The sequence below is a fragment of the Eriocheir sinensis genome, chromosome 21 (genome assembly GCF_024679095.1).
Source record: "Eriocheir sinensis breed Jianghai 21 chromosome 21, ASM2467909v1, whole genome shotgun sequence".
In the NCBI taxonomy this organism is placed as follows: domain Eukaryota; kingdom Metazoa; phylum Arthropoda; class Malacostraca; order Decapoda; family Varunidae; genus Eriocheir; species Eriocheir sinensis.
This window is the reverse complement of record NC_066529.1, coordinates 14,994,340-15,007,002: the sequence shown is the minus strand read 5'-3', so window position 1 is coordinate 15,007,002 and position 12,663 is coordinate 14,994,340. Positions and strand designations below refer to the sequence as shown.

Below are 12,663 nucleotides of genomic sequence, written 5' to 3'. Positions count from 1 at the left end.
AAAAAAGAAAATAAATGATTCACAAATGAAGAAGTTAAAAACTTATTAGTTTCACTCCTGTTTTACAAAAATAAGCCTCTGACCAATTTACTTATCTTATACAATACAAAGAAAATCTAGACTTGGTTTATCTCCTCAAGTCAAGTGAAAAAAGAATATCTTCAGGATGCTAAAGATTTATATTAGTGATTCAAGCAATTAATAATTAGTTACAACTGACCTCAAAGTTCCCATTAGGAAGCTTTCTGCAGTGGAGTGCATCATCAATATCTGTGCAGCCAATGGGATCAACGGAACAGATGTCGAGGAGACGTAAATCTGTTCGCTCTGCTTCATCCTGTTAAAAGCAAAGACACACAGTAGATGTACGTAAGTAGATTGTTAATCAAATAACAAAATATGATGGGTGCAAACATATGGGTCAGAGTTATTCCATTGAAAATCATGATAGGACATCCTTTGATCCTCCCACCTAGCTTTGACATTATGGCAGAAGTCCCTAATTTTAATGTATTAGAACATGGAATAATACATAATGTGGATATAGTATTATGGTTGGAAGAGCTCAATAGACTTATAGTTTAAAAGAATATATAAAAGGCTAAGTTAAAATATCAAGAATTAGAGGTGGCCTCAAGACAGTGCTAAAGCAACTGCTCAATGCAAATGATGATGACAAAGTAATAAGCTACTTATTAGGCTGGCTGGTAACTTTGTGAAGAGTGCGTGTGGGCAGGAATGGTGCTTTAGAGGAAGATAATGTTTTAACCCTTACCTGCTCTAAAGAGACAATATTTTAACCCTTACTTTCTCTGTAATGATCCAGGGCAGCTTGGGAAGACAGTTGAGCACAGCCTCGGAGAACTTGGTGTGGGGGCAGTCATGCTCGAGGAGGATGACTTCATTCTCTGCCTCCTTGTCTCCCACAGGTCCAATGACACGCACAAAGTGACCCTGTTTGGCAGTGGAGAGCAAAGGTTAAAGTGATTGTTCAGGAAGGTGTTTCCTTTCTTTCCATTGCTGCTTGATTGTTAAAATGATGGTGGTGCTGTTACTGGTATTGCTAACAGTAATGATAATGATGCAACCCAAGTAAATGCTTATGATGTTATTGGAGAGGGTATATCTTTACTCCCAAAGGGTTCATTTCATACCTTGGGGTTCCTGGAATCCCTTGGCCAGGAGTCGATGGCAACAATGATGCGCTTGTCATACAGAAGGCTTGGTTGACGCGTTTCAATGCGAATAAATGGAATTTTTTTGTCCGCTGGGATGAACAAATGGCGCAGAGACTGGAAGGAAATCATGGTGTATTATAACATGAATCAAGTAATCTGAAATAATTGACCAGGATTTACCTGTTGGTTGGGGTTAGTTTGTTTTCTCATATTTCTGGAACAGTTTTTTCGTGTTCATTTACAAGATATTTAACCCCTTCTTTACCGAGCGCCGCCGCGTATGTAAACATTGCGTTCCCCCGACAGCTACACTTTCCTCAGTGTGGGGGATTGTGCATATTTTATTGTAGCGACCAAACTATTCTCTTCTTATGATCTTTAAATATACTGTGGGGCTCTCTCCAAAAAAACCTGCTGCACGAGTGTTTGTCCATGCACACAGTGAGTTCACTACATCCTTTGTAATAAACAACTGAAAACAGTCAAGTGCAGTCATTGGATGTGATGCACATCAACAAAATCCTCTTCCATACAAGGCAGAACGCTAGGGCGAGCATTAGCAAATGGATCTGACAGCAGCTCAAAATGTGTGGAAGCCTGTGACAGGGATGGCAAGAGAGAACCACTTGCTGAAAGCGTAGCTTCACTATCCACTCCTTCTGCCTCTCCATCATCACCCGTGTCAGCGCTGTCAAGGTCACTATCTTTCCCTGGGTCGTAAACAGTGTCACTGTCGTCCACTGATATATCAGACAATGTCTCATCATCATCTGACATTTCTAAATCAGCGTCATGAGGAATGAAATAGTCTGTATGGTGAGACACTGCAGGTGACGCCATGATGGAGAAGAAAACATCCTGGGCGCTTCCTCTCATAGAAAACCAAAGGCAACTGAAGCCTCCTGGTGTGTAATTATTGCCATATGTCTTCGGAGATTGTCATCCTATAAATTTGAAATAATAGTAAAGAATAATGATTGGTGTAAAAGAGGTTACTTCATAGATAGGGAGCAAGCCATTTGCAGTAGTGTTATGACGTATTATGACATCACACATCGCTCACTGCTTTAATGGGGCAAAACACAGAGGAGTTGCCATCACGAAGACCACAGAAACAGAGTTACTGGCCTCCCCTGAGGCCCAGATTCTGCCATTCATTACGTGGTGTATGAGCGTACATCACCAGCAGTTCTGGTGTGGCACGGCTGTTTTCATGTGATGTATGCTCGTACATTAAAATACATATTCGCCTTTATTATTCGGTAAAGATGGGGCTAAATGCCTACTGTAACTATTCAGTTACAAAATGTATGCTTAATGTTGAAATGCAGGGTGATAATTACTACTTGAAAATGAGGAAAAGTTTTGGAATAGCAGAACTTTTAGTAAACTTGAATCAGCTCTTCTCCAAAGTTGCCCTAAACTGAAAGGGTTTGTTATATTTTGGATATTTGAAACAATACATATTTCAACTAATGTGGGAGAGCTCAAACCCTAACTATGCCAAACTGTTCAGGGGTAACTGTATATGTATCAGTACATAGAATGGTGACACTGTTAGTGAGGGTCCTCTTGTACAAGGTGTCAGAGAGTCACAGAGTTGGGCTGCATGAGTTTAGGTTGTATGGTCACTTACCTCAGTGATTTCATTCTTCTTGATGATCCCACAATACTGGCGCCACTTCCGCCGGATGATGCCCACCACATGGCCTGTTGGCTGCAGCTCACCCTCCCCTTGGCCAGATACTAGGAGGTCCTGCTCCTTCTTTATGGCATCCTCATCTGCCTCATCCTTGTCTGCAAATACCTTATTACTAAGTACTTAGATAATTCACAAAATTTCATCTCTATGTTAATACAGCTTAAGCAATATCATAATTCATATGGAATGCAATATGATGTAATGAATATTATTATAGAATTTATACAGGACCTAACATTAAGAAGACAAATTAAAAAACATGAAAAGGGAGATACAGATAAAGAAAAAATCAACTTATCCGACAGTTATAAATGAATGAACTAATATCCTAAATTAAACCATATCTGTCATGAGGTGGAGAACTGAATTACTAAGAGCAGTACGGTACATCACCTGACATTTCTGACTGGCAATAATGTAGGAGGTAAAATAAAGTAAAAGATTAATGAATGACTTCTGGGCCTTTGCTTTACTAATACAAATTCACTAGAAATGCACTACTTCTTTATACCTTTGTTCTCTTCCTCCTGCTTCTCCTGATCGATGATAACATTGGTGGGACGACACCATTGGTCCTCTGGCAACAGTTCCACGGCTACTGTGTCGTCATTGAGTGCACGGTTGATGTTGAGGCGGCCCTGGATTAGTATAGCTCGCTCCATGCCCTCCACCAGCACATTTGCTTCCAGGAAGTTGTTGCGGGATGTCTTGAGACTACCCTGGCGCACCTTGCCACTCTGTCGAGGTCATTTAGATTTTATATAACAGGCACAGCTTTGCTTTAGATTTTATATAACAGGCACAGCTTTGCTTTAGATTTTATATAACAGGCACAGCTTTGCTTTAGATTTTATATAACAGGCACAGCTTTGCTCGAATGGTGAAGTCACTATTCAAGTAAAATTCAACTATTTACAAAGGTAGTGTAAAACATAAAATGTAAAACTGAAATAAATCTAACTAACTGGAAACATGCAATAAAAGCATTAGGAACCAGTAAGTAATAACTTATTATTTTTTTTTTGGGGGGGGGCACCCCCAAAAGTTACTTTTTAACAAATTCTCTGCAAATGGTGAGGCCATGAATATCAGGGGTTAAGTATATATGGAAAACTAAGTATTTCTATTGATCTTTTTGAACCTCCGTGGTCTAGTGGTCAGCGTGCCTGGCTTCTACTCAGCGGGCCCGGGTTCGAATCCCGGCCCGGGGAGTCAGTGTACAGCTCACCCAGCTGTTCATCCTCCCTCTCGGGCTGGTCGATAAATGGGTACCTGGGGAAACCTGGGGAAGGTAAACTGTGGTAACCTGGATGTCACACTGGCCCTGTGTCCCGGGGTAATGAGCTCCCTCCCACCACAGGCTCAAGGGCCAATGTTACAGAGATGAGCACCGAGGCCACGCGCTGCTACAGCACATGCCCCCAACTTTACCTTTACCTTCTTGAACCTTGAACCTTGACTTTTTCATAATCAGAGCACTTACACTCACCTTGAGAGCTTGGCGTATCTTATCCATTGGCCAGTGTGGGGCGTACAGACAACTTTGGGTGATGACTTCCTCATTCTTTTCCTCCTCCCCACTGGCCACAATATCCAGCAGCCCAGGGCTGCTCTTCAGACTGGAGACATATTCTCTTGCTGAAGGGAGAACATTTTTATTCACATCACTATTAACAAGAGATAAGAAAATATAATAATGATAATAAAAATAATAATTTTCCTCATTAGCTGCCCCATTTCCTATACACAGTGGAGTCATATTGGCCTCGTTAAATGAAAGTTGAAAAGTTAAAATAAGCAAGAAAATAATACATACGAAAGTCAGAGGAAGACCCATACATAAACTACTGTCTGGACTGCTAAAATGACATAACAGTTGTTATTTACACTTAACATTGTATCAAAGTCTCAGGCAAATAGGTTTTCAGGCAATAATAAATAAAATAAATAATGCTTACAAGAGGCAAATATCAAGATGCATTTCTAACCTAACCTAACCTCTTTTGGCTACTCTTGCTGTCTTCTGGTTTTGGGAGCAGTGCTATAGTTTGCTTTTAATAAACAACAATAATATATGTAATTAGCAACATGAATAATAAAGAATTCTTACTTGTATAAGCCTCTAATTCCATTTCTCTCGCCTTATCACGGTTGCCGTAGTCATTGGTGAGTAGAATCACTTTCTGGTTGCAGGATCGGAGGTGCTGCTTGTACCACCAGCAGGCAATGCGGATGGCACGGTCATTGCGGTCATTGACTGACTCCTCTGCCTCCCTCTCAATGTAGCATTCACTAAAAGGGACAGGATAACATGTGGGAGCAGTGCTATAGTTTGCTTTTTATAAACAGCAATAATATAACTAACTAGCTACATGAATAATAAAGAATTCTTACTTGTATAAGCCTCTAATTCCATTTCTCTCGCCTTATCACGGTTGGCGTAGTCATTGGTTAATATTTTGAAAAAAAAAAAAAAAAAAAAAAAAAAAAAAAAAAAGTAAACATTCTCATGAAAGCGAAGGAATAACAAAAGCTAAGGGCCGAGTAAAAGTAGGAACATAATAGATACATGTACTACATAAAGCAAAAACTGAACCACATAGAGCAGAAATGTGAAAGCAAATATAACATGAATGTGCACACAAAAGAAAGTAAAAATGTTAATGGGAAAGTTTCATACATAATCAAGATGAAGCATGTCAAATTCATAAGGTTTGAGTGCCTCAGTTTTCAAGCGTTTTACTTTACGAGCAAAAAAATTCACTAAAGATGACTTGGTGTACGAGCATCCTGTTGGTACAAGTCGAAGACACAAGGGCGGGTTCCCTTTGTTCGCTGCAAAACAGGAGCACGCAGAGTGGAAAACAATAGGAATGGGGTCTCAAGCTCGTGTCACACTGGACGTTTTTCCTCCAACCGCGTTGGCGGTAGGGGCAATTGGCAATTCCAATTTTTCTGGGTGTGTGACACACACGACCAAGGTCGGTTGCCTATGAGCACAGGCGCTGGCTGCCCAGCTGGCTGGTTGTCACACAGCCGGCTTCTGGCGCGGCCTACAAGCCTTGTCCCCGACTCTCACACGCTCCCCTTGCAGGTGGATCAGGCAGTGGGGGAGGAGGACATTGCCACCATGTGGGGTGACCACTTCGAGGGTACCCTGAACTGTGTGGCAGACGTGGAGAGTGAGAGGGCCCTCTGCAGTGAGCTGCACGGGGTGACGCTGGAGGGCTCTTGCAGTGTCGACCACAGTGAACTGAGGGAGATACTGCGGACCCTCTCCAACAGCGAGGTGCTGGGCGTTGATGGGCTTCCCTCTGGTGCCTTTAAATATGCACCTCCCAGCCTGGTCTCTTGGCTCTGCCTCTTTATCAATGCCTGCATCTGCCATCAATACATACCCTCTCAGGTTTTGGCAGTGCAAATAGTCCCCTTGCTAAAGAGCAAGGTTAAAAACCCTGCTCTCTCTAGCAACTACAGGCCCATTGCCATTGTGACTGCCTTGTCGAAAGTGATCGAGAAGGCAGTGCTGCACCGCCTTGAGGCCTACCTGAACACGTTGGACAATCAGTTCAGTTACAAGAAAAGGTACTGCACTGAGATGTGTGTGTGTGTGGACATTGAAGAATATCATTGAGTACTACACTTCCAGGGGCTCACCCGTCTGCCTTTGCTTCCTTGACGCCAGCAAGACCTTTGACAGAGTGAACTACTGGAAGCTGGTTAACCCCTTCACTCCGGCGACGCCGACGTCAGCGTCCGACGGTGTCACCGTACGGAAAGGGTTAGTCCTCTTCTAAACCTCTTAAGAGGAAATGGAAGAGGATTAAGAGGAAGTTAGAGGAGGATTGAGAGCTTTACAAGAGGATTAATCCTCTTCCATTTCCTCTTGACCCTTTCCATACTGTGACGCCGACATCTGCATCACGGATGGGAAGGGTTGATAAACTGCTTGTAAGGGGAACTCCTGGGTACATTGTCAAGCTCCTAGTATACTGGTACACTACCCAGGAATTTGCTGTAAAAGGGGGGGCTTCCACTTCGCTGCCATTTAAGACAGCCAATGGTATTCGCCAGGGAGGGATCCTGTCTTTTTACCTGTACAACGTCAACACAGATGACCTCACTGCTGCTCTGCGTGACACAGGCACAGGCTGCCACTTGCATGATAAGTGGATGAGTTATGCTGATGACATGGTACTGATTGTGCCCACAGTGGAGGCTCTGCAGGACCTTATTGGAGTGTGTCAGGCGTATGCTGCCTCGCACGATATTTTCTATAACACCACCAAGACAGTGTTCATGGTAGTGCCGCCGCCACCTTCCAGGGTGGACTACCAGTCATTATCGTGGTTAAGTGGGAGTGCACTTACATTTGTGGATAGATTCACATACCTGGACCATGTCATCAACAGGGAAAGGACTGATGATGATGACATCAAGAAGCAGACCCCCAAGCTCAGTCATCGGCAACACGCTGCTGAGGAAATTCTTCTTCTGCAGCACGGAGGTGAAGTTAGAGTTATTTAGGAGCCACTACTACTCTCTCTTACTGCAACTCACTCTGGTCGCGGTATAGGGCTGCCTCCATGAACCGTCTTAGGGTCTGTCATAACGACATCCTCAAGCGGCTTCTGGGGCTTCCTAAATGGACTAGCTCATCCCTGGCCTTCACCAGGCACGGGATGAACTGTCTGGCCGTGCTGCATCACCACGATGCATACAGTATGAGGAGAAGAGTGGAACAATCTGGGAACGCCATGTGAGGGCAACTACCAACTTAGCAGGCGAACGACCGGGGCACTCCTGCCGCCCGCCTGCCCGCATCTTGCCGCTCAACTACCGAGGCGCAGCAAACCACCTGCTACACTCCCGCTGCTCGTTTGCCTCACGCCGTTCGACGCCTCGGTCGACTGAACCACCGAGGCTTCTCAACCAGCTGTGGGAGGCGACTTGGTGGTCGCCAGCGCCTTCCTTGTCAGACAGCGGCCGGGCCTCGCTCTGAACACTTGATTCTACTCCGGTTCCAAGCCCTGCTTTCACTCGGGTTAACTCAGATACCGTGGGCTCATTCTGGGTGCCTTACCTCTCCCCTCTCCATGCCTTGGACTCCCGTTACTGTCGTGAACCTGACGCCCTTTCTCCTCCTGCGCCTCCCTCGTCTACACCACTTCAAGAACGAAGCTGTGGTGCCTCGTCATTGCCACTCAGAGGACGAGATGCCCAGAAGAGGAAGAAGCCGTGCAACGGGTCATTGCTGAGTCCGGTGTGCTGAAGCCTTCGTGTTGGAGACTTCAGATTGTGAGGCTGTTTTGGGGTTTCTACTTTATTTAAAGTAAACTGGTGTCTAACCATTTATCTTGTTGTTTGTTATCCCTTCCGATTACAGCACCCAACTCTGGAACCTTGACACGTGGCGACCTTGCCAGGATTGGGTCGACTGCTAATCGGAAGGGTTGGCTTGTTAAGTCGCCTTTGCGCGCCACTTGCTGTCTGTGGCCCGGAAGTAAGTGTTTAATCCTTCACCGTTCTTTTTGGGCTGTTGTATGCCCACGGTGGGATTTTTTTGGTGCTGCCATAGCACTTTTTCAGCCCTCGTGCTGCCCTTATCACCCAATCACTCGTATGAGTATTGGGTGGGCTTCTAGGCCCCTTAGTACCTTTTTTTGCTAAGTTTTCTTCCTTGTTTCCTTTTGTGTTTTGGCTCTTCACGTTTGTTTTGGTTCTGTGTTGCATTTTCTTGGTCTTGTTTTGTTGTTGGGTTTTGTTCTTTGTCTGGTTTCATGCTTCTAATTGATATTTTTCTTTGTTGTTCTTTATTGGGTCTTATTGGTGTCATTGTCTGTTGGGTTTATATATTTTTGCTTTGTTGTCCATATTAATCATGTCCAGCTTTGAGGTGTTTAAAGCTCAGGCTGTAGACTTGGGGCTGGAGGGTGAGGATCTCAGTCGCTACGTCGTCCAGCAGCAAGCCATCGAGAGGGACGAGCGAGCTGCTGAGAGAGGAAAAACGTCTCCTTGCTGAGAGAGAGGAAAAGCGTCTCCTAGCTAAGAGGGAGAAAGAAGAGAAGCGCCTCCTGGCTGAGAGGGAGAAAGAAGAGCAAGCTGCTGAGAGGGAAGAAAAGCGTCTCCTAGCTGAGAAAGAAGAGCGGGCTGCTGAGAGAGAGCTCCAACTTGCAAAGATGCAAGTAGAAAACGAAATAGAACTCGCCCGTGTCGTCGCCCAGGGGAAAACGGCTTCTCCTTCCTGTGAGAACGTGAGAGGACCGAAATTGCCCACTTAACAAGAGGGAGAGGACATTAACAACTACCTCGTCCGCTTTGAAAGAGTGGCTGAACTTCTGCGGATCGACAAGGATAGCTACGCAGCGAGGTTGGGTTGTCTCCTCACGGGTAAGGCCACTGAACTGTATACTTCCTTGTCAGCTGACATAACCAAAGATTACCCTCTTTTGAAGAAAGCTCTCCTCATGGGGTTCAGTAAGACGGCGGACAACTATTGTCAAGACTTCCGTCACGCCAGGATTAGAGTTGGGGGAAACTACCAGCAGTTCTCCATCCACCTGACTCGGTTGTTCCAGGTGTGGTTGGAAGCCTCTGACATCCCCTGCACTTATGAAGAGCTCCGGGAGTTTATGCTCCTGGATCAGTTTCTAACTAATCTTACCCCAGATTTGAGGATCTTCATCAAGGAGCGCCATCCGAAACATCTTCCCGACGCAGTGAGACTTGCCGACTGGTCGTCTGCCTGCAACGCCTACCCTAAAGCTTCCTCTCCTAATTCCCAAGACCCCTCTAAGGCTGCTTCGCCCACGAAATCTTCAGAGTCCTCCCCGGGAGCCTCCGCCAAGACCTCTGCCCAGCCCAGTACAGCAACCCTGAGGTGTCACCAATGCGGGGAGGAAGGCCATCTACGTCCGCGCTGCCCGAAGAATCCCCGTGCCTTCAAAGATGTCGAACCTGCTAAACCATCCTATCAGGTAGGCTTTTGCCTTAGTGACAAAAGTGTCCCGAAGTTTTCCGTTTTGGGCACTATTAACGGGTCTTGGAGCTCCAACATCATCAGGGATACTGGCTGTTCCTGTGTGATCGTCTCTGAAGACTTATTACCTGATGTAGATGTTGAGAGTTGTCCAAAGGCCTCCCTTGCTGACTACCTAGGATGTGTGGACAAGTTTCCTGTGGTGAGGTGCCAATTAAGCTGTCCCTACTTCACTGGTTGGGCTGAGGTGGTAAGAGCTCCTATTAAGTTTGTTGAGGCCCTCATCGGAAACGTCCCTGGGGTAAGGGATCCCCATGACCCTGACTCTTCTCAATCTCCATCTGATTCTTCCAGAACATCCTCATCTTCAAAGTTACCGCGAGGGACTTCTACTCCTCTTGTTCCGACGTCCCCTGCAGCCATCAAGGTACACGCCGTTACCACCCGTGCTGGTAGGTTGAAGAGGCCTCATCCGCTTGTCCTTCCGGAACCTCTACCTCCTTCAGTAACCCCTCAAGACTTCTCCCAGCTTCAAGCCTCCTGTGCCTCCTTAGCAGCGATACGGCAGAAAGCCTCATCTGGACACTTCGACAATGCAAGGAACAGGTCCTCCTTCCACTACCTGTATCTTGACAGGCTTCTCTACAGGAAGTGCCTCACCTCCCCGCTTTCCAATAAGGTAGGCCAACACTGTCTAGTTGTGCCATGGGTTTCCCGTCAAATCATCCTCTCCGCGGCCCATGAGAGTCCCTTGGGCGGACATTTCTCTCGTCATAAGATGGAGATAAAGATCTTTCAACATTTCTTCTGGCCAGGTATAGGAGCCGACATCCGTGCTTACTGTCGTTCCTGTGATAAGTGCCAACGGATGTCGGGGAGAGGTCGTGTACATCCTGTCTCCCTCCAACCCTCACCTGTCGTTACAGAACCTCTTCCGCAAGTTGCCATCGACCTCGTTGGACCCTTGTCTCCACCAGCTATGAAAGGACCTCTTGTCAGCCCCGTTCCCGTAGTGGAGGAGCCATCACTTGACGCCAGCTCCACTGAACTTCCCATCGATGAACCACTTATGGACAACCGGGATGTACTCTCCACCCCGCCTGGCTGTACTTCAACGATTCAGCAGGACATCGTCCGGGTGTTGAGATGGGCCTTGGATCTACTGGCCTACAGGTACCGTGTCGTCCATATGGCCGGGAAGGATAATGTGGGGCCCGATTTATTGAGTAGACTTCCTGCATAAGTCACTCTTCCCGTTTCCTCGCCAGTTTCCCACCTGTTTTTAGTTTATTGGCTTATGTTCTTTTCTTTTCCATTTGGTAGTTGTTTGTGGAATCTACCTGGATTAGATTCTTGTATGGGGGCCTGTGTGAGGGCAACTACCAACTTAGCAGGCGAATGACCGGGGCACTCCTGCCGCCCGCCCGCATCTTGCCGTTCGAAGCTGTTCAACTACCGAGGCGCAGTGAACCACCTGCTACACTTCCGCTGCTCGTTCGCCTGACGCTGTTCGATGCCTCGGTCGACTGAACCACTGAGGCTTCTCAACCCGCTGTGGGAGGCAACTTGGTGGGCGCCAGCGCCTTCCTTGTCAGACAGCGGCCAGGCCTCGCTCTGAACACTTGATTCTACTCCGGTTCCAAGCCCTGCTCTCACTCAGGTTAACTCAGATACCGTGAGCTCGTTCTGGGTGCCTTACCTCTCCCCTCTCCACGCCTTGGACTCCCGTTACTGTCGTGAATCTGACTCCCCTTCTCCTCCTGCGCCTCCCTCGCCTACCACGTCAACACCACTTCAAGGACGAAGCTGTGGTGCCTCGTCATTGCCACTCAGAGGACGAGACGCCCAGAAGAGGAAGAAGCCGTGCAACGGGTCATTGCTGAGTTCGGCTTGCTGAAGCCTTCGTGTTGGAAACTTCAGATTGTGAGGCTGTTTTGGGGTTTCTACTTTATTTAAAGTAAACTGGTGTCTAACCATTTATCTTGTTGTTTGTTATCCCTTCCGATAACAGCACCCAACTCTGGAACCTTGGCATGCCATCATCACCTCCGTCAGACAGAGCTTGGCTTATGTATGTGGATCTATGCAGTGGGAGTGGCTGGGCCTTCTGTACGTGTAGATTGTGCATAAGTGTGCCGTGCACATGCATATATAATTTTAAGTTGTATCTCGTTCGATCTCGTTCGTTTTTCTTGTCCTGTTTTTTTATATATGCCACTGGGTGAAATAAAACTATCATTATTATTATTATTATTATTGTAAACAAACCAGTTGCCCAGTATCCACATTGCGCCGTTTGTGAAAGTAAGGGCTGTTGTGGATTGTGCTGCTGTTACTCAAATTATGGGCTTGTTGCTACAGTTAAATGTAAGGAAGAAGTGGTTGTGGGTACGATCACGGCTCCAAAGACGGGAGGACAGGAGTGTTTACCCAAACCAACAATTCGCTCTTGGTTGGGAATATGGACAACCACGGTTGCTCCTAGCTCCAACGGTTGGAAGAAACTGCCCAGTGTGACCCCGCCTTCAGTCCGCGCTGTACACTCGCAGAGGTAGCACCCTCATGCTTGTGTCCGCTTAAGTTTGTGCTCTAGTGTGCGATCTTTGTATTTTCAGTGCTATATTATTACTATAAATAGTATGTTATTTATATTATTTATAATATTATACTATATTATCAATATTATTCATCTTTGCTATTTGTTAGTAAAATTACTTTTATTCTGCAGAAAATAACATTTAAAATGATTTTTAAGTTAGTAATAATATATTTTTTGGATATGGGATTCACATTGATTTAAATGG

General features: G+C 45.9%; 1 protein-coding gene across 1 annotated transcript in view; it reads right to left on the bottom strand.

The window, feature by feature from the left end:
• The window catches only part of LOC127001721 (exosome complex exonuclease RRP44-like), a 30,046-nt gene that overhangs the window by 15,327 nt on the left and 2,056 nt on the right, over window positions 1–12,663 (bottom strand). The window contains exons 4-10 of the mRNA XM_050866817.1: window positions 4,991–5,172; window positions 4,370–4,518; window positions 3,392–3,617; window positions 2,815–2,975; window positions 1,155–1,292; window positions 808–954; window positions 221–337 (exon numbers count right to left, since the gene is read on the bottom strand). Of these exons, the coding sequence (XP_050722774.1) occupies window positions 221–337; window positions 808–954; window positions 1,155–1,292; window positions 2,815–2,975; window positions 3,392–3,617; window positions 4,370–4,518; window positions 4,991–5,172 (1,120 nt within the window). The remainder of the gene's footprint in view (window positions 1–220; window positions 338–807; window positions 955–1,154; window positions 1,293–2,814; window positions 2,976–3,391; window positions 3,618–4,369; window positions 4,519–4,990; window positions 5,173–12,663) is intronic.